Genomic DNA, 21,349 nt, shown 5'->3' with positions numbered 1-21,349 from the left:
TGTTTTCAGCTGACCTAGAATGGTGCCTCTGTGTAATTATGTCATTGAGCTATTCCTAGTCTGCAGAGCAAATGCGTCTTAGGTGAGTGCAATTAGAAACACATATTGAGCGCACGAAGGATAATATTCTCGTACACAGCAGTGCATCTAAAAAAGTAGCATCTGCAGGACTGTGAGGTTTCCATCTGTCACAGATACCTCTCCTCCCCGAGGCTGGGAGGTCATAATCCTCCGAAAGCCATTGTTCGGTGCTGAAGGTGTTTCTTTCATTCATTTATTCAGGAAGCAGTGTTGGGCTCCTCCCTTGGGCAGGGTGCTGGGCTGTGAGCCGGCACCGGGCACCGCCCCGCCTGGGGACTGTCGGGCGGGAGCTAACCTTTATGGTCACGCTGCCTGTCTGTACAGGGCACCATGCTGTCATTAGCTAGGACTTCAGATGTGGGGCTGAAGTTTGCCACCGGCTGGCTTTGGGGTCAGTGGGCAAATTACAATACCAAGGCACAGTTTCTTTATCGGCTCCACAGGCCGGCGGTCAAGGAGATGTCGTGGGAGCCTCTGCCTCGTTAGAACGCCGTGTCCTAGTCTGTTGTGATATTTTTTGTCATTGTGGCCCAGGTCTCAGTCCAGTGGCTGGCCTGCCGCGCTTTCCTGTTTCTTCCTCCAGCCTCTTTCCCGTCTTCCGTCTACAACACCTGCCTTCACACAGCTGGGCTCAGACATCACATCCAAAGGCCCCGCCTGGTTTCCTCTCTTCTCAGGCTCTTCTGGAGCAGCCTGATCCCTCTCCTTTAGCTCTGTCATGAGGCGTGTGGCAGGGTGTGGGGCGCAGGGTGGGCCCAGGAAATGTGTGTTGAATAGCCGAGGCGTGTGCCTCTCTACTGCCCGCCGAGGAATGGTGTGTGTGTGGGGGGGCATTTGACCGCCAGCCCTGGGCCATCTTCCAGAACCCAGGTAACGGGTTTGAGAGGGTATTTAGCCTACATCCTGCCTGCACGAGCTAAGTTTAGAGCAGTGGACAGGTATATGCAGGTGGCTCGGTCTGCTTACCTCCTGGGAGAAGCTAGGTGGAAGCCCGCCTCACTGTGCCCAGCTGGGCTCACAGGTGCCTGGTCATCGAGTTGGTGTGTCCAGGCAGTCGTGGGCAGAGCTGATGACCGCCGTGTCCCTCACCTGGCGGCTCCAGGACGCGGCTGCTGGAGGAGAGAGGGAGGAGGTGGGGCCTGCCTGACCCATTCTTTCCCCATCTCACCAGGTAGAGAAGTTGCTTCTCCCCGTCTCCAGGTGGCGACTCTTACTCCTAGCATGTACTCTCTGAACTGGCAGCCTCAGCACCCTGGGGTCTCCTTAGCAATGTAAATTCTCAGACCCCAGCTGACCTACAAATCAGAAACACTGGAACCAGCTCTCCAGGAGACCCTATGTCAGCTCTAGGGCAGAGCTTCCCAGTCAGTAGGTGTGCTGCCCAGGGATCCGAGAAAGTGACGAGACTGGACTCTCTGGTCTCGAGATGGCCCGACGGGGCTCGCTGCCTCTGGCCACTGTCGCCCGGCCCGTTGACCCCAGTGGGCAGTACGACGCTGTTTGCTCTGTGAACCAGGACATGAGTAAAGGTGAGGGGCTCTGCAGAAGTGTGGTCTGGGACGTGTGACTAAATCCTTTTTCAGCCTCATTTCCCCTCATCTGTAAAATGGGCTAATGCACTCTTCTGTGAAGGCTTATTTGGTGGCTTAAACCACACGATGAATAAATAAAACTGAATTCAATGGAGCGTAGTAGATGGTCATTGAAAGGCAGTTTCCTTTCCTTACCCTCTTTCCTAGTGGCCAGGATAAGACGCCCTAGAAGATCTCAGAAATGGGAGGGCAGTTTATGGACTAGTGGCTGGATTCGGCCTTCACTTTCTCAGATAGAAACCTGACAGAGGGCTCACAGCAGCCCCTCTCACTAGGTCTCGGGCTCAGTGTTCACCCTGGGTGCGGAGGTGAGGGCGGGGGAACAGCTGATGTCTGCGGGAGAGGTAGGACCGGGCTCCAGCTCTTGGCTTGTTGTGCCAGCCGAGCTGAGAAAATAATTCTGTGAAGCAGGCACTAAATGGATCCCATCGTGAAGATAAAGCACTGGGGTGCTGAGAGAGAAAGAGAGAGACCTTCACCAGGGTCGCCAGCTAGATGGGCCTGGAAGCGCCGTTGCTGGCAAAGCAGGCGGAACGTTTCTGCTTTCTGTGTAGAGAAGGGAATCTGCTGGATGGGAAAGACGCAAAGGCCACAGGCCAGAAGAGCTGCAGCGTAACTGGAAAGATCAGCAGCAATGCATTAAGTCACTGCGCAGCTTAGGAGAGCGCCGGGCTGTGAGACGGGAGCCCTGCTGTGCTCACTGCCCTGTGGCCTGGTGCGCCTCCGCTGGCGTTGGCAGAGGCCCTTTCCCGACTGACCACTGGCTGGTGACAGACCCAGGGCGCTGGAGGAGGTGGCATCCCCGAGAGAGCACCGGCCTAGGGATGGGGGAACCAGGCTCAGAATCCAGCTGGGCTCCTTGAGACCATGTGGCCTGGGGGGCGTCCTCCATCCTGGCCGAGCCCCAGATATGGTGCCTGAAAAGGGGGTGGTAGGGCCCATGCTGAGTGAGGTCATTCCTGAGAGGATTAGACATCTTTTATCCAAAGCACCTGTTACCGTCCTTGGAGCATTGCTGTGCTCAGCAGGTAAGTACATCGTTTATAAGTTTCCAGTGAGTTTTAAGTCCAAAGCGTTAGCCTCCTTGATTTGTCCATATTTTCTTCAACATTTCACTTTGAAAAATTTCAAATACAGAATTGAAAGGATAGTGTAACGAGCATCTATACTCTTTACTTTGTTGTTTTGGGTTCCCTTTGCAAGTTAAGTTGCAGACTTAATGGTACTTTTCCCTTAAACACATCTTCACATAGTTCCTAAGAATAATGACATTTTCCTAATGAACCACAATGCAGTAAGTCCTCACTTAATGTCAGCAGTATGGTCTTGGAAACTGACTCTAAGTGAAATGATGTGTAAGGAAACCAGTTTTACCATCCGCTAATTGATATAAACAGTTGATAACAATATTCCTGTGGCATATTTGTAGTCACAAAAACATCACCAAACTTCTAAACAAAACCCCAAATACTTTTAATATGAAACACAATAAATATGAGCCATACATACATACATTTCAGAAAAATGAATAGAAGCAGGTAAGATAATGGTTTTCCAACCTGCTTATTCAAGCTCATGGTCTTGGGGGGCTGGAGCCGCTCCTGGCAGCTCAGGGAGCAAGGTGGGACCCCACTCTGGACAGGACGCCCTTCATCGCGGGGGCACTCCCACGCTCCCACACTTGTGTGGGCTGGGTCAGTGCAGACACACCGATTCACCTCATGTACCTCTTTGGGATGTGGGAGGAAACTGGAGTCCCAGAGAAAACCCACGCAGACACGGGAGAACATGTCAACTCCACACAGACAGTGGCCCCGCTGGGAACTGATGTTTTCCTCATTGTTATAATGAAACAATGTTACTCGAGGACCTGCTGTGCCATTATCACATCATGAAATCTAACATTGGTACAGTGGTGTTATATAATGTATATTCCATTCAGATTTCCCCAGTTGTCTCCGAATAATGATTCGTTGATAACCTTTTCTTCCTGTTTGGTAAGGAATATATACCTCAGTCTGCAGTCCCTCCTTCTTCCAGTGAAGCTTGTTGCAAGATGCTGTCTCTTCGTTTTGCTGGCAAGAAGCTGGAATAGATCTAATTGCTATCTTGGGCACCTCTTGGTGTTGCGTGGCCACTTTGAGAAAAGGCACAGGCAAGGGCCACTCCTGCGAGGTGTGAGGGGAAGGGCCAGACTTGACCGTGAGCCTGGGCCCTGGTCCAGGTCACCTGTCTTCTGCCTTTCTGGTCTTGGGTTCCCTGGGTGATTTGCTAGCAAGTTTGCTGACTTGATTATCTCAAGGCTCCTTTTTATTTTTAACGTTTTGTCATTAAAATAATTTAATCTTTAATGTGAGGAGGAAGCGCTTGAGAGGTCTCTTAGTTCACCTTTTCCATAGGCTTGACAGCTAGCTTGTTCACTGTTTGAACACCTGTGCTGACAGAGAGCTCATCATTTCACAGGACTCTAGTAATTTGGATGTTTCACTACATGGAACAGTAACTTCCTGCCCCTCCTTTGGTTCCACCCTTCCAGTGAGTCTCACACTTCGCAAGGTAGCTGTAGATTCCACACACATTCATTTGATGTTGGTGGGTTCTTGCTCCTGGAAGATGGATATGAGTTATCCATTGAGCAAGCACTTCCTGTTTGCAACCTGGATGGTCCCTTTAGGCTTGTCATGGGTGGACTCATACTGAGGAATAGACCATGCAGTTATTTAATGAAGAGATCAATGAAAAGGTCAATGGAGAGATCAATGAACGATCTTTTCCAGAGTTCAGAGCAGTCCCGGGTAGAACAGATGCCTAACACATCCCGACCTTCACCATCAGGTCTTAGAGACGTGGCAGGCACCACAGAGAAAGGTGCAGCTATTTACTAAGCAGAGAGGATCAGACAGCCTCTACTCGGAACCTTCCAGAGGCACAGACATCGTTACATTGAGTCTTTTGTCAAAACATGGAAATGAAAGTTAGGGAAGGAGAAGTGAAATGCATTTCATGGTTTAATGACTGGGGTACACATTTTGAATTTAAATATAGCTGGCATTTTAACTATTGGGCACATTAAATTTTTCTGTTTTTTAAAATCATGTAATTCAAGGAAGCACTTAGTATAGTAGAAATTGTCCCACCTTTTGTTTGTTTGTTTTTGGGGTGTGTGTGTGTGTGTGTTTTCTTACAGCTCCCCCAAATAACAACCTGGCTACTTACTCAAACGTCATTAACAAGAAAGTATCCTTCCTTCTCGGAATTAAGCCTTTCTGACTCGTACACCTCTCTTGAGTAAAGCCATAATTGCATCTCAGCCACTTGCGTAAATGAGCTCCATGTTTTCAGCCCTGGTTAACAGACCCCATGGCCCCACGCCTGTCAGAGAGGCAGCGTACAGTGAAAGTGGGCTTGATTGGGATTCCACCCCTGCACTGGAACCCTTTAGGGACTTTGTGAAGATGCAGCGGTGTGAGGGAGATGTTAGAGCTAATGAGATCAGAGACAGACTTGTCACATTCTAACATTGGACAGGATCGTACAGCTCACTCGGCATTGGGCCAGGGTTCTAAGAGGTGGATTTGAGCTCTTTCTTCCTTCCACACCTCCATGCTGAGCTCTCTGTGAGCACCAGGCACCAGGGTTTAATGGTGAAATGCTGGGACTCCTGCCTCTGTGGACCCTCAGTCAGGGTGAGGACAGGCCCTTTCCAAGGCCCCCACTCGTGTCCTGTGAAGGGGAGCACAAGACACGGCCTGCCCCCCAGGAGGAGGCGTGCCTCTCCCTGACCTTGAAGGTGGGAACCGTCTGGCCACAGGGATCTGAGACAGTGAGCAGGTACTGGCATATCACATTTCCTGCCAAGACTGTTTTGCCCAACTCCCTCTCTCCTTGCTAGAATTTATGCTTGGCTTCACCTCTGGCCACTGTCATGCCCGATGCTGGGTGTTGATGAATGAGGACAGGCCACCTGTGCTCGCTTTTATAGTGTTTTGTAGCTGACTCAGGGTGTGTGAGCCAGGGTCACAGGTCCACTCAGGGTGTGAGAGCCAGGGTCACAGGTCCACCCATGCACGTCCTGTTTGTTTGTATTCACTGGAGATGTTCTCCATGTGACTCTTGGTAACCCAGGCGTGAATAGGACATGGCCATTTAGAAACGCAAATTCATTCCACAGTGAGGTACATGTCCACTAGAATGACTACCATGTGATAAAATTGACAGCACCTGAGGTTGGCAAGGATGTGGAGCACCTGGAACTCTCTTACGTTGTTAGTGAGAGTGTAAAACGGTAAACCCAATATGGAAAACTGCAGATTCTCATTAAGTTAAATGTACATCTGCCTTAATGACTCAGCAGTTCTATTCCTAACCATTTCTCCAAGAGAAATAAAACATGCCTGCAAAAACACTTGCACAAGAATTTGTTTATAGTTGCTTGATTTTTAATATCCTCAAATTGGAAACAAATCTCAATGGAGAATAAACAGATTGTTGTATATTTATACAATGGAATATAACTGAGCAATGAAAAAAACCAACTCTGTATCACTGTCACGGTTTGTATCCATATACATACAATAACATGGCTGGAACGTGAACATCGTGTTGCATTAAGGAAGTCAGCTGTAAGAGGTCATACTGTATGGTTCCATTTATGTGAAATTCAAGAAAAGGCAAATCTAATCTGTGGTGAAAGTTTCAGAAAAGTGGTTGTTTATGGAAGTGTGTGTCTTTGATTAGGAGGGGACACAGCTTTCCTGGTTATGGAAGCGTTTTGTATTTTTATTAGGCTAATAGTTACATGGGGCATACATTTACCAAAACTCACTGAATTGTATACTTGTATACTTCCACTGTATGTAAAGTTTAGCTCAGCCAAAAGGAAAATACTAACAAATACTGAACTCTAGTCAGATTTGCTTTTTGTAATAGTACGTATTAGCAATGATGAAACCATGTCTGTGTATTTTACGTGTGAGCAATTGAGTAAATATATTGAGGATGATGGGAGCTACCTTTCCCACAATTAGAGAAGGTTGATAGGGGAAGATTAGAATGAATCTTATAGTACAAGTTTGGAACTTGAGATATCACTATGAACTGTCTGTGATATATTTCTGTATCCTTTTCCAGATATATACCTATATATCCATTATCTGTACATAAAGAGAGTTAGAAATAGGTCTCAACATAGAGTTTGTATGCATATACAGGCAGACATATACATACACACACAACAGGTCCTCAGATGACATTGTTTTCTGCAGCGTTGTTTGGTTACAATGTTGATGAGATCTCTAGGAACTTGACCCTCGTGTATATCAATTGTCCTGTGGTAAAACTGGTTTCTTTATACATCGTTTCACTTAACATCGTCGATAGGTTCTGCGACTTTAAGTGAGGACTTACTATACCTATTTCTCAGGTATGTTTACTGAAAAAACCTTGAAGTAAGAGAGAGAGCATCTTAGCAACCACGAGCACATCTACCACCCAATTCTTATCATTCCCCACCAAAACGATCCAGTCCTCTTCAGAGAAATGGCTAATTTCCAGGGCAGGGAAAATATAAGGGGATCCTGGAACATCCTGTTGTTCCATAAAGTGACAAAGTGCTTAACGAGTGCTGAGGGCAGTCGGAGCACAGCAGCCAGCTTGAACGGTGCCACCTCTGGGGCAACATGAATAATGACAATGACAGATTACAAGCCAGTGAATAAGAGAAGAATCCATGAATCCATGCGGATATTAACAACCACATAAATAAGTGGGGGAAGAAAAGGCTCTTAAGGTAGATTGGCAACTACTAAATATGGACTGAATGATGCTGTTGGAAAGTTATCAACGGGTGCTAAAACTAGTGGGTGCACATTGAATGAAAAATCGGGTATCTACCAATTCTCAAAGACTCGCAGCACAAATTACTTACTGATTGCTAAGGGAAAATGGAACTAAACAATGGAGAAACTGTGGACACCATCTTACATCTATCTGTCTGCTTTCTATCTGTCTATCTATCTATCATCTATCTATGAGAGAGACTGACAGAGAATTATAAAATAATGGGACAAACTATGAACATATTTTGAATTGGGTAATGGGAAGGTTTTTTTGTGCTTTCAACTTTTTTGTCAATTTGAGATAGTACTGAAATTAAAAGTTTAAAAGATAAACTTACAAACTTTAAAGTAGTAGAACAGGGAAGAATTATTATATAACTTTGGAGTGTGGAGGGTGTTTCTAACCATGATTTAGGACCTGTAAAAGTGCAAGAGACATAAAAGATTGATGCATTAATTGGAAGAAAATTAAAAAGTTCTGCAAGTCATCAAGCATCATAAACAAAGCAAAAGACAGTGTCCAACTGTGAAAAATATCTGCAATTTATATCCCAGGCAAGGAGTAATTTCCTTAATATATAAAACCAAGAAATCTGGGAGAAAAAAGACTGACAAGTCAATAAAAAAAATGGTCCAATGATAGGAATATATTCTGCACAGAGAGAGCGAGATGGAGAGAGAGAGGGAGAGCGAGACATGGCAATGGCTGCATTTCTTGATGCCAAAAGTCAGATTTTGGATGTGGCCTTTTAGCAGCCACATCCCCTCCATCTGGACCTAGCGCCCTCACGGTTCTCAGCCGACGAGAGACCTCTGGGTCTCGTGACTAGGAGCTGTTTGGATGGCTGGTGCTGCTCAAACCCACTCCTGCATCGCTGTGGACGTACCATTTAATTTTCAGTCACTGGGCATCTTTCAGGCGTAATTAGCGCTGAAGAAGCCTTTGCCCGGAAGTGTTAATTAACTGGAAAGGAACGGTATGGCTTTCATTTGTATGTTTCATCCACCTTAAGTAAACCGTAGGGCTGGTCTCTGGGGGAATGAGCCCCAGCTGGGACCTCTGGTCCTGAATGTTTGACTTATTAAGTGAGTCACATCACAGCTATTAATCTTATGTCACATCACAGAAATAGAGCAAGAGGAAATTTGTGGTGAAAGGTCCCACTGGGGTCTTCAAAAATTAGAGATCTATTTCTTAGACATACAAATTAGTTAGGATACTATATTAGGTGATTGTTTTTCTCTGGCAAGAGCCTCGGATTAGGAGCCGTGGAACATCAAATTAGTAATACCAAATGAACAGTAACAAGCCACATGGATTTATAAGAACCTCAGGCGATATCTGGCACAACTCTTGATTTTACAGTTGAGGCTCCTGAAATCTAGAGAAGGGCTGAGACTTCCAAGGTCAGGTGAAGTTTTAGTTACAGTAAATCATACCTTATTTCCCCAAAAATAAGACCTAGCTGAACCATCAGCTCTAATGCGTCTTTTGGAGCAAAAATTAATATAAGACCTGGTCTTATTTTACTATAAGACCAGATCTATAATATAATATAATATAATATAATATAGTATAATATAATATAATATAGTATAATACCGGGTCTTATGTTAATTTTTGCTCCAAAAGACGCTTTAGAGTGGATTGTCCGGCTAGGTCTTATTTTCGGGGAAACACGGTAAGCTCGCTCTCATGACTCCCCTGCAGAGCCTGGGACGCCTGAGGTCCCACCTCCATCCTCAGATGTCCCTCATCGGTGTGGCCCCCACTGTGACTCGGAGTCTTTTGTTTCGACGTTTGCGAGTGATTGTGTGAGGATTACTGGTCAGGATCGATGTCTGAAATCGACTTTGTTGAGTGTAATTTGCATCCTATGAAATGCAGCCACATCAATGGTGTAGTTTGATGAGTTTTGACAAATGCGGACCCTCCTGTAACCACGGCCACCATCAAGATAGAGAATATTCTCAGGACCCCCCACGGTTCCTGACCCCTGGTCAGCCAGTCTTTTCTTGCCCCCAACTCCAGGCAACTACCGATCTGCTTTTTGTCACTGCAGACTGACCTTCCCTAGCATGTCATGCAGGCGAGCGTACAGTGCGACCGCCTCTTTCGCTCATAAAAATGTTCTGAGATTCCTCCGTGCTGTGTCTGTCGTTGCCTTTGGTTGCTGAGTAGCAGCCCGTTTTATGGGTACACTGCAGTTTATCGAGTCACCTACCTCTTCTTGGACATGGAGGTTATTTCCCATTTGGGATTGTGCTGAAGGAAGTTTCCCTGGACATTTACAGACATGTCTTCATGTGGATGCATGTTTTGATTTTTCTTGGTAGGAGTTTCGTGGCTGAATAATATATTAATTTTATAATATATAAATATTTAAATTTATAAGGAACTGCCTGCCTGTTGTTTTCCCCTAACGTGATTGTACTGTTTTGCATCACCAGCAGCAATTTCTGAGAGTTCTGGGAGACGCCACAGGGTTGTGTTTGTTTTTTTTTTCCTTTTGTGCATGATTGTGTCGTCTCTGGACAGTTTTACTTCTTCCTTTCCAGCACGTACGCCGTGTATTTTCTTTTTCTTGCCTTATTGAACTTGCTGAGACCTCATATGCATGTTGATAGAGGTAGTGACAGCTATACCCTTGCCTTACTTTGTGGTTTTGGGGGCAAAACATTCCATTTGCCCTTAAATACGGTTTTAACTGCAAGTTTTTCATGGGTGCACTTTATAGATTGAAGTTGTTCCATTCTATGCCTAGTTTGCTGAAGTTTTTAAAGAAATCATAAATGGGTTTTGAATTTTGTCAAATGCCTTTTTTGAAACTGTTGAGATGATCAAGTGGCTTTTCTTTTTTTGTCTGTTAATTGTCTTTTCATATTGTGAGTGACATTGATTTTCTGATGTTAAACCAACCTGGCATTGTTGAGATAAACTTATTCGGTCATGATGTAGTATCCATTTTATAGAATCTTGAATTTAATTCACTAATATTTTGTTAAAGGTTTTTACATCTAAATTCATGAGGAGTATAGGCCTGTAGTTGTTTTTTTCCACGTAAACTCTATCTGATTTTGATATTTGATTAACAGTGGCCTTCCCTCTATTTTCTGAAGATGTTTGTGTAAAATGATCTTATCGCTAACACAAAGCCTTGATAGAATGCATCTAGGAAACCATCTGAGCGCGGGGCTTCTTTTAGGAGGGTGTTTTTAATTATGAATTCAATATCTCCAATTGCCATAGGGCTTTTCAGGGTTTCTGTTTCTTCTTGGTTCTATTTGACACTGTGTCCAATTTATCAAAGTTGTTGGATCTACTGACAGTAAATTGTTCACATTATTCCTTTGTTACCCTTTTCCTGCATGCGGGTCTGTACTGATATACTCATTTCCATTCTTGATGTTGGTAGTTTCTCTTTTTTCCTGATTAGCCTAACTTAGAGAATTGTCACTTTCACCAATATTTGCAAGAACTAAGTTGCAGTTTAATTGATGTTTCTCTATTCTGTGTCCATTTTTAATTTAATAGTTGCCTAATCCCGTCTCCCTGGTTGGGTTCTTCCTTTCTGTTCACCTCCAGCCCACCAGGCACACACAGTCCTTCTTCTCCTGTATCCTCATATGTCCGACGACACTTGTCTGTGACGTATCACAGTTTATATTGAATGCCGCTGGGCTTATGGCTTTGACTAGACATGAGCCCCACAGGGGTGGTGCCGTGTCATCTGCCATAGCCCCTTACCATGTGGTAGACATCCCTCCAGGGTCAGTGAGGGAATGATTGGAAGGGCGTGTGAATGCTTTTCCGAACAGTTTGCATGAATGGCAGGAGAGAAGGCTGTGGAGCCATGTAGCTCTGTTCAAATTCTGGATGTGCTGCTTCCTGGGTGTGTGGCCTGGGCCAGTCACACCCGTTTTCACAAACCAACTGCTCCGAACCTGGTTTGTGAAAACAGGGCTTTCGTTGTAGGGCTCTTGAGAATATTAGAGTCAATGTGTATGGATCACTTAGCCTAGAATTTGGCACTTAGTAGGTGTTCAATAAAAGGTAGCCACCGAAAGACTTTTCATCTTAGTTTGAACAACCAGCTGTATGCCTAGAAAAATATTGTTTTCTGTAGTTCCTTTCCCAGTACTGATTTTGCTAACAGTCTTCTCTCAAAGCAGGACTGCAGCATCCTCTGAGGAAGGAAAGACTTGTGGCAGAGCAGTGCACTGTTTCTCCTTGCATTGGGATTGAAAAGCTTGAACATTCTGTGTCTTTTGCCTTATCAGCCCACTTTAGGTTTTATTAAACTATTCTAATTTTATGCAGCTGAGGAGGCTGTTTTCTTAATCAAAGAAGAAAGGCAGTAATACTCTATCATTTCACAAAAGCTTTTCTGTGCTTGATTTTCATAAATTAGATACACATTCCCCCATAATTATATCTTTTCCTTGGTTCTCTACAGAGCCAAGAAACAGCCAATTCCAAGAAAGTCGGAACACAGACTATTTGCTCTTTGTTATGTGGTACCCGACACTTGTCTATCTCTGCGTATTTTTTGCTCACTTCCCAGATGATCTCTGCTCCAGCTCTCCCTGGAGGGACTTTTAAATTTACCTTAAAAAATGAAGAAAGCCAGTGTGACATTTCTGTTACTTCACAGGTTTGGTTTTTGCAAGGCCACTGTCGGGAATCTGTTGTTTTTTTCCCCCCTACTTTTAACATTATGGTTCATTGTAAGTTGAGGTATGGTTAACATGGCATAAAATACACAGGTCTTAATTGCTCCGGTTTGACAGCTGTATACACTTGCTCCTCTCCTTTGTGCTGGTTCAGACCTTTTCTTGACCAGCATACCTGCAGTTTGGGAAGCTATTGTGTGTGTCGGGTGAGGGGCTGGCTTCATTTGTTTAGTTAATTTATTCAGACATTAATTCACCCAGCGTTTTCTGAGCTCTCCGAGATCAGGGCCCACAGCTCACACGTCTTGTTCCAGGCACAGGGTCTGGCATTCAGGAAGCCCCAGGAAGTATTAGAAGATGAATGAAAGAGTAGACCCAACAAAGGAAAGTCGCTTGGATTCAGAAAGGCTTGTTGGGATGTGTGACCGTGGGGGTCTCACCTTCTGCTGATGGCAAGGGGGCTTTCAAAAAGTGTGAGACATGTCCACAGGAAACCAGCAGTCCTTTGAAGAGGATGGGGCAGTGCTTTGTGCTTTGGGAAAAGAATCTGAGATTTTGGTGAGTCCAAAATAGGATCCTTGAGTAGTTAAAAAAAAACAAACCTGTGTCTCATGCAGCCCTTTTGAAGTGAGCAGGAATAGAAGTCTTCTTGGAGAAGGTCATGAAGGAAAAGTGACAATGACACTTCTGTAGGTGGAGCTACAACAGTTGAAGGGAGCCTGTGAACACAGACGTGGAAGTCACCCTGGGAGGTGGGAGGGGCGTGCTCACAGTGGGACGGAGGGACTTGAGCAGATGTGTCTCCAAGGACGATAACAGATGGCCAGTCAGCATGTGGAAAGAGGGCTGAATGTCACCAGTCCGTAGGACACTGCACATCCAAATCGAGTGAGAAACCACTGCAGTAGGTCTCCGAGCAGATACTTGTCCACCCATGTTTATAGCAGCAGCTTTCTCCACAGCCCAAAGGTGGAAGCACCCAGGTGTTCATGGGCAGGTGGGGGGATAAACACAGCGTGATCGGTGCACACGATGGAATATTCTCAGCCTGGGAAGGAAGGAAGGAAGTACAGCAGACAGCACGCTGCAGCATGGATGGACCCTGAGGACAGCGTACTCAGTGAAATAAGCCACCCACACGGGGACGGAAACTGTGTGATTCCCTTTACGTGAGGCCCCTAGAGTCATCAAATTGAGAGACAGAAAGAGAATGGTGGTTGTATCCGACCCAGGATACTACTGGAGCCCTGTCATTTGCGTATCCGTGCTGAGCAGTGCTGGTGTAGACACGGCATGCCAGGCGAGAGGGGCAGGTGCCCCCAGGTGAGCGCTGCCCGGAGCTAATAACGTTGCCATTGGGTTATCTTCAGCTTGACCTGAGCGAGGCCTCCTGGGAGGAGGCTGCCCGGCGTGCGGAGTACTAACGCCACCTTTTCATCTTTGTAGACCCTGGAAGCAATCCTGAATTTCAAATACTCCGGAGGCCCGGGCCACGTGGAAGGGTATTACAGGAACCTGTCCCTGGGGCTGCACGTGGAGGTCGAGCCGTCTGTGTTCTTCACCCGGGTCAGCACTCTGCCGGCCACCAGGTACCGTGCCTCTGCCCCATGACCCCTGCGCCTGCTCAGTGTCACAGTCCGGCTTGGAATTCCGACCTTGGCACCCCCCTCCCCTCCCATCCAGTCCAGGCCACTGTGCCCCGTGTGTGGCCTCCTTGGGACTCGGGCAGTGTGCGGGGTGCCTCTCCCTCTCCGGGGCTGCGCGTGAACGGGCGTCCCCCCTTAAGGCATGCTGTGACAAGACGTTAACACTGCGCCGTGCTTGTTGGCAGTCTCACTGCCGGCGTGCTGCCTGCACGCGGCCCTGCGCCTGGTCCTGGCATGGCTGGTCCTGCCGCCCTCTTAGCAGGGGCTCCTGGAGGAGTCCAGCGTCTCCTTCTCGGTGACTCCTGGCAGCCCAGTGAGAGTGTGTGTGGGGCCAGGCTGCCCAGCATCTCGCACCCCCACTCCAGGGAGCTCCGTGGAGCCGTCTGGGGCCCCGGTCCTTTCTGCCCAGGGAGCCCTGGTCGCCCAGAGCCTTTCTCTCCTGTCTACTGCTCCAGGCCTGGTCTTCCTTCCGGGAGAAGGAAATCACACGGTGTGTCTCCTTCAGACCCAGACGTGGCCAGAGATATGAGAGGTATCCTTCTCCAAGGTGGGAGAATAATTTCTCCTCCAGAACTTTGACCTCTGGGAGTCGTGGGGGCTGAAAGTGCTGCGGGGAGCTCCAGCCAGGTGGATCCTGTGCCGCTCAGATTCCTGCCCAGGCAACCAGAAGCCTTTGGAAAGCGGGAGCTGGTCACCACGGGCACTCCATCCTTTGATGCCCAGTGATGCCTCGCGTTTCAGGGCAGAGTGGGTTAGTATTGTTCATTCTCAGCGGTCGTGACACACTTACCTGTGTCGCCTTGAACCTGGGACAGACCTCACCTGTGGCGCCGCCTCCCCTCCACCTGTGGGCTCTCTGCTCCGCTGAGGAGAGGAGACGGATGTTGTGCCCGTGGTAATGTTGATATAAAACTCCCTTTGAAGTGATACGGCCCCAAATAATAAGTAGAGTTTTAGTTTATAGGAAAGACTGTCTTCCCAGCCATTGGAGAATGGCTTCAGCAAGAATGAATAGCTTAGCTTGGGCTTTTCAGCGTCCCATTTCATCATCTGTCACTTTCCAGTCTGCAGTCATCACCTTTCTGTCCGAGGCTGGCCTTGGCTGGAGTTTGTATAAAGCAGCAGAGCACTTGCCCCGGGAGCTTTGGCCAGGACAGCCCAGGCAGCCTTTCTGTGCACTGGGTCTGCTCCGTCGTGAAGCCGGCGTGTCTTTCCCGTCCCCTCGTCTCTGTTGCCACCTCGCATATAAATCGTTCTTCGAAGCAGCACAGGTTGTCATTGAGTTGGGTTGTTTGCCCCCCTTGATATTGGCTTCCACGTCCTGGCCCCTGCAGCTCTAACTGGCAATTTCAGATGAGAAAAGTGGTGCAGACACATGCTTGGAAGGGCTGGTGGCTGGCTGAAGTGCCGTTTGGCTCTGGAGCACCCAGCCTGCTGAGCTCACTCTGCTTTCTTTTGGCCTCCGTGTTTCTTTTCTCTGCTCTTGAGGTTGCGATTTCATTCCTTCTCATCTTCCCTTTCCATTCCTGCGAAGTCCGATTGATTGCAGATCTTGTGGTTCGAACCTGTGAAATGTGTCCCGACGGCCCTCCACGTTCCAGGGCACGTCTTTCCTCTGGCCACCGGAAACAGCCGCCTTCAGGCCCCCTGCCTCCCGTCCTGCTCCTCCATCACCCTGTCTGGCTCAGAGCCTTCGCCAGTGCTCAGGAGAGGAAGCTCAGAGTCCTGCTGTGCTATTCACGGTGCTTAAAAGTCTGTCTTCGCCCTTCTGGCTCAGCCCCATTCTGCCTCCCCCGCGACACCTCTTGTGAGAGAGTCACCCTCGCTTCTCAGCATCACTAGGATAGTGAGACAGTTTACTCCAGTGTGCCTTTGCATGCATCCTTTTCCACAACACTTCTTTTTCTTAAACTATCATTCCTTCACTTAACCTTTGGGAAAATGTCTGTTTACCGTTGATGATGTTTTACCATTTTTGTGATTTTTCTGAGCATGCCTAGACAGACTGGGTCAGTCCTTCTGGGGTTTTCTCTGTATGTCCTTCGAACTTCTATTAAAGTACTTACCAGGTTGCAAACCTTTAAACTAACACCTCCAGTGTTTCAGGTGCTATATGCAGTATATTCACTGGGCTCAGAGGTGGCTAGAGCACAAATCCTGTGTTCCATCCACCCGATAAAAGTTCCTCAGGCAGAAATAATACCAAGTGGGAATTTGCATCGACATTAACGAATCATGGATCCCAGAAATCATAAATAAGTGAAAAAAAATCAAAGATTTCTCCTCACTTCTTAATTTCTTTAAAAAACTATTGACTGTTTTACGAAGAAATGGTACATTTAATTTTGTAGTACATATATCATATACAGAAGTAAAATGTGCAACAAAAATTAGCACACAGAAATGGAAGAGAAAAGGAGGGGAAATGGAAGTACTTACGTCCAGATGTTCTATTATTTGTAGTTAGAATGTGATAAGTTAAAGATGCACATTATAAACTCTCAAGCAACCATTTAAGGATAATAAGCCAGAAAAGCGAAAATGGAATACGAAAAAATAATACTTAATTCAAAAAGGAGGGAAGAGATGTCAAGAAAGGAGAGGAGAAAAGAACCAGGAACATATCATCAAATAGGAAACCAACAGCAAAGTGTTGGGCTTCAACCCTCTGTGCCAAGAAGTACGTGAAATGTCAAAGTGGAAATTGCCAGACTGTATAAAACACCTACAGCCAGCTATATGTTTTCTACAAGAAACTCACATGAAATGTGCACCATTTACAAGGAAAAAGAGAAGTGAAAAAGGTATTGCCTGCAAACACTAATGATAAGGAAATTGTCATGGACATATTAACAGCAAACTTGACTTTGACTTTCAGAAGAAAGAGATGGAGAGGATAATGATAGAAGGGTCAGGTCATCAAGAGTACCTAGCAATCCTAACTGCACTTAAAAGCATAACTTCAGAATAAAACCTGTCACCTGAAGGGAGAAATGGAAAGCACCACAAGTATAGCTGGACATTTCGGAAGTAGAAAATCAGTGAAAATATAAAAAACTTACACAGTTCTATCTAGTAAATAATTTTAGCTGATATTTATAGAACACTAAATGCTCATATTAGAAAAGTTGAATGCCTTAGAATCAGTGATTTAAGTGCCCAAGTTAAAGAAGAGCAAAATGTACTCAGAATAAACAAAAGTAAGTAAAGTAATACTAAAGAGTGGATATCAATGACATAAAATGAAAAAATAATACGTAAAGTCAGTGGAACCAAAAGTGATCCTTTGAAAAGATTAATAAAATTATAAACTGTAGCCAAGAGGATCAGAGTTTTTTAAAAAAGAGAAAACACAAAGTACTAATAATGAGAATGAAAGAGGGGAGATCACTACAGATTCTGGAGACATTAAAAGAATAATAAAAGTATATATGAAAAATTATATTCCAGTAATTTTGACAACTTGAAATGGAAAAATGTTTTGAAAGACAGAAATTGCTAAAATTGACCTAAGAAGAAATAGAGTCCTTGACGTAGTCAGTTATCAGTTAAAGAGTTTAAATGCTTAATTAAAAATTTCCCATGAAGGAAACTTTAGGCTAAGATGCTTCACTGTGCAATCTACCAAGCTTTTAAGAGGGAAATGACACCACTTTTACAAAAACTCTCCCAGAAAGTAGACAAGGAAGGAATACTTTTGACTCCCATTTTATGACAATAGCTCTTCCCTGGCACCAAACCCAGACAGAAGCTTTATGAGGGAATAAAACTTTAGACCAGTATCCTCATAATGCAACATGACCAATTCAGGTTTAACCCAGCAAAACAAGGTGGTTGTACCACTGAAAAATCAATTAGCAGAATTTCCCATATTAGCAATGTAAAGAGGAACATAATGAGATCACGTCAGTCGATGAAGAAAATCATTTGACAGAATTCAACACTTGCTATGCTAGAAACTCTCAATAAGCTAGGAGTGTAAGAGAACTTCCACAACCTGAAAAGGGCATCTGTGAAAACCCTATAGTTATATAGTTAATATCGTACTTAATAGTGGAAGGTTGAGCACTTTTCTCTAAGATCAGGAACAAGGCAGGTAGATCTGCTCTTACCACTGTGTTCATTAATTTCCTGCCAGCCCCGTGCAGAGCAATGAGATGAGAAAAGAAAGCTATAAAAATTGGAAATGATGAAGTACAGCTATTGTTATTCACATGTCTTTGCATGATATATATGATCATGTACATAAATATCCTAAGAGATTAACCACCCCAAAGAAATAATTACAACTAATAAGTCATGTTAGCAAGATTGCAGGATGCCATGGTGATATTCAGAGATCAGTTGTATCGTTATATAGTAGCAACTAAGAATTTGAAAATGAAATTTTGAAAATAATGTATGCATTCTCATAAAAAACACAATGATAAATTATAAAATATATATATATATATATATATATAATCTCTACCTTGAAAATGAGAAATCTCAGCTAAAGGAAATTAAAGAAGACAAATAATTAGAGAGACCCTGCTTGTTGATTGGAAGAGTCAATTATTGCTAAGATGTCAGTTTTCCCAAATTTGATTATAAATTCAATGCAATCCCAATCAGAATCTCAGCAGGGTTTTGTGTGTGTGTCGGGGGGCGGGAGGGAGTGGTGGAAATTGACGATCTGTTTTTAAAATTATTTCAAGATGGAACAGACTATTGTCAATGGAATAAGCAAATAACTTGACAAAAAAAGGACAAAGTTGGAGGACTTAGGCCATGTGACTTTAAGACTTACTGTAAAGTTACAGTAATCGAGAGAGGATGCGATGGCTGTAAAGCAGACAAAGATCAATGAACTGTGATCAGTAATCCAGAAATAGACTCACTCATATATGACCAATTGATTTTCAAAAGGTATGAAAACAATTTTATGTGGAACCAAGAGTTTTTTGAACAAATGGTGCTGGAAGACCTGGATATGTTTGTGGGGGAAGAAAAGAACCTTGATCCCTACATTGCAGCATGTACAGAAATTCATTTGGGATGGACTGTAGACCTGCGTAAACAAAAAACTTTATGAACTTCCTGAAAGAAAAAGTAGCAGAACATCTTTGTAACTTTGGGGCAAAGATTTGTCATTCTCAGATGAGGTCAGAAACTACTAACCGTGGAATAAAAAGTCAGTAAGATGCATTTTATCAAAATTAAAAACTGCCGCTCATCAAAGGGCAAGCTACACGCTGGAGAAAAGATTTGCAATCCATTTATGCAGCAAAGGCCTTGTACCCAATATATATATATAATGAAACCCTAAAAATAAATTCTAAAGAGACGAGCAGACAAGAAATGGGCAGAAGATCTGAATGGATGTTTCACAAAGGAAAGCACACAAATGGTCCATAATCACCTAAAAGTGCTCCATGGATATTAAGTAATGGGCTCCTGGATGGTTTCTGTGTCTGCTCCTCTCATTAATGATAATTTAGGCAGTTTCTCGCACTGGTAATTTTTATAATGGTAGTGTTTTAGAAGAGTAAAGGGGAAGGTCCATCCTGTTTATTCAGAGATAATCTAGTGTGGGGAGTGTCCTAGGTCCCTTGTATTCTGCGTCCCATTTAAACTCCAGAGAACCCATGGGAGGTCGGCATTACTATCTGGAGATGTTAAATACCTCATCCTGTGTTGTACGTTATGAGTGGAAGAGATGCGATTTGAATTACGGCCTTATTATTTATGTATCACCAGAGCAGTTGTTTATTAATAACATGGTAGCTCTCCATAGAAAATTACTGTCCCTGGGCCACTCTGATGTAAATGCAGACGATTGGCAGAAGGTGGAAATTGTTCTTGAGCCTCAAACTGACATTCTCAGTGTCGTACGAAGAAGAGGTAAGACGCTTAAGACATCTTATCAAGCATTTAGTATTTTGAGAAATGTGAGTTGACCATAGAAATGACAGGTGCCAGTCCAAGTAGGAAGTCATGGTTACAGGTAGTCAGAATGTCTCTGGATTTCAGTGAGCTCTCAGAACATTGTTAACCCAGGGGAATTACAGCCTTCTTGGCACCAAACCCATGCTCTCTGCCCGTCGTCCTCTGAACTGGGAGCCCAGAGACCTGGCCTCTCACCCACTCTGCCTGTGGAAGCATCTCTTTCTCTCCCAGCTTCAGCCTTCCAGCCACGGCTGGAGTGACCACCGCAGCTGATGGAGTGGTGAGAGAATCAAATCAAACAACGAAGGGGAAGGTGTTTTCTCCATGCCCACGCGCCGTATAGAGGGGACGTGGCATTCTCATTGTTTTCTTACCCTTCTCCCTCAGGGGGGTACACAAGTCTCAGTTGACTTTTATTTAGGAGATCAATTACCTTTGAGATTCACTTTATACACAAAGCTGCCTGGTAATGTCATTAGGGACGAGCTGGAAATGGATTGGGCCCCGCTGCCCCGCCTGAGCGCTGTGCCTCCCTGTCTCCCAAGGAGCAATTTCTTTCTAGCCTGTTACGATAAATGATCCAATCTTAGACATTGCTACTCTGAGCGATGTGGAAAATACACTCCTCTGAGCAGGGCGCAGGGCGTAATAGTTATTGCATTATTAATAGAAACCACACCACTTGACACATCACAGCTCTTATCCCAGCCATTTAGAAAAATTCCATTTCCCCCATGGGGTGGGACAGCTCAACTCTGTGGGGAGCACAGACACGAAATCCAGGCGATTTTAATGTCGGGTGTTATCACGGTCGATCTGTAAGTTGCTATACTTCTTTATTAAATTGGATTTAAATTTAACAGGAATTTAGAATTTTTACAGGCAGCAGGATTCACCATCAAACATGTCTGTATCTGATTTCTAGTTTTGATTCTACTACCTGTTTGCTCTGTGGTCTTGAGCATGTCTTCATGTTTCTTTAAGCATCATCTTTCCTTCTGAAAGTGGAGATAACATTGATCTTGCAGGGTCGTGGTAAGGATTAAACATATGTATGTCGTGTGTCTCATACAGTGCCTGACACAAGGTAGATAACTGAACATTGGTGGCTGTCATTTTTCTCACGTGTGTGCCCACGTGCGTGCAACGGTTGTGCACCAAGTTGCCGGGACAGGGATGAGTCCCTGTGTCATCCTTGTGACTTCGGGAGGACTGTATCATGCAGCGCATGCCTTGGCGTTAAGTGGCCTCTGCCCAGCTTAGTGTCAGCTCTCTGCCGGCAGGCGCTCCTGCCCACTTAGGGTCCACAATGTGTTCCCGTGGTCCTTGTGTGACGCTTTGGGAAACACTGGTTTAGTGGGCTGCACGTCATTCACTGTCTTCCATGAGATTCGAAAGCTCAGTCGCTCCATGTAGCAGACGTGACGATGTAGCTTACGTCACCGAAAACAAAAAAAAATTTTTGTCTTTTCATTTGTTTCAAATGTGTTCACCCTTATTTCTCGGGTTCTTTGTTCTATTTTCTCTTTACGTGAATTAAGGTCCGTGGCTTTCTTAAGATGTACAAGGAAGTTCTCCATCCTGAAACTGG

The 21,349-nt window shown here is 45.0% G+C and overlaps 1 protein-coding gene across 1 annotated transcript in view; it reads left to right on the top strand.

The window, feature by feature from the left end:
• Nucleotides 1–21,349, top strand: part of TRAPPC9 (trafficking protein particle complex subunit 9) — a 338,019-nt gene that overhangs the window by 193,410 nt on the left and 123,260 nt on the right. The window contains exon 18 of the mRNA XM_033126534.1: nucleotides 13,631–13,773. Coding sequence (XP_032982425.1) covers nucleotides 13,631–13,773 — 143 coding nt within the window. The remainder of the gene's footprint in view (nucleotides 1–13,630; nucleotides 13,774–21,349) is intronic.

The sequence above is a fragment of the Rhinolophus ferrumequinum genome, chromosome 14 (assembly GCF_004115265.2).
Source record: "Rhinolophus ferrumequinum isolate MPI-CBG mRhiFer1 chromosome 14, mRhiFer1_v1.p, whole genome shotgun sequence".
NCBI classification, from domain to species: domain Eukaryota; kingdom Metazoa; phylum Chordata; class Mammalia; order Chiroptera; family Rhinolophidae; genus Rhinolophus; species Rhinolophus ferrumequinum.
This window is presented reverse-complemented; position numbering and strand designations above follow the sequence as displayed.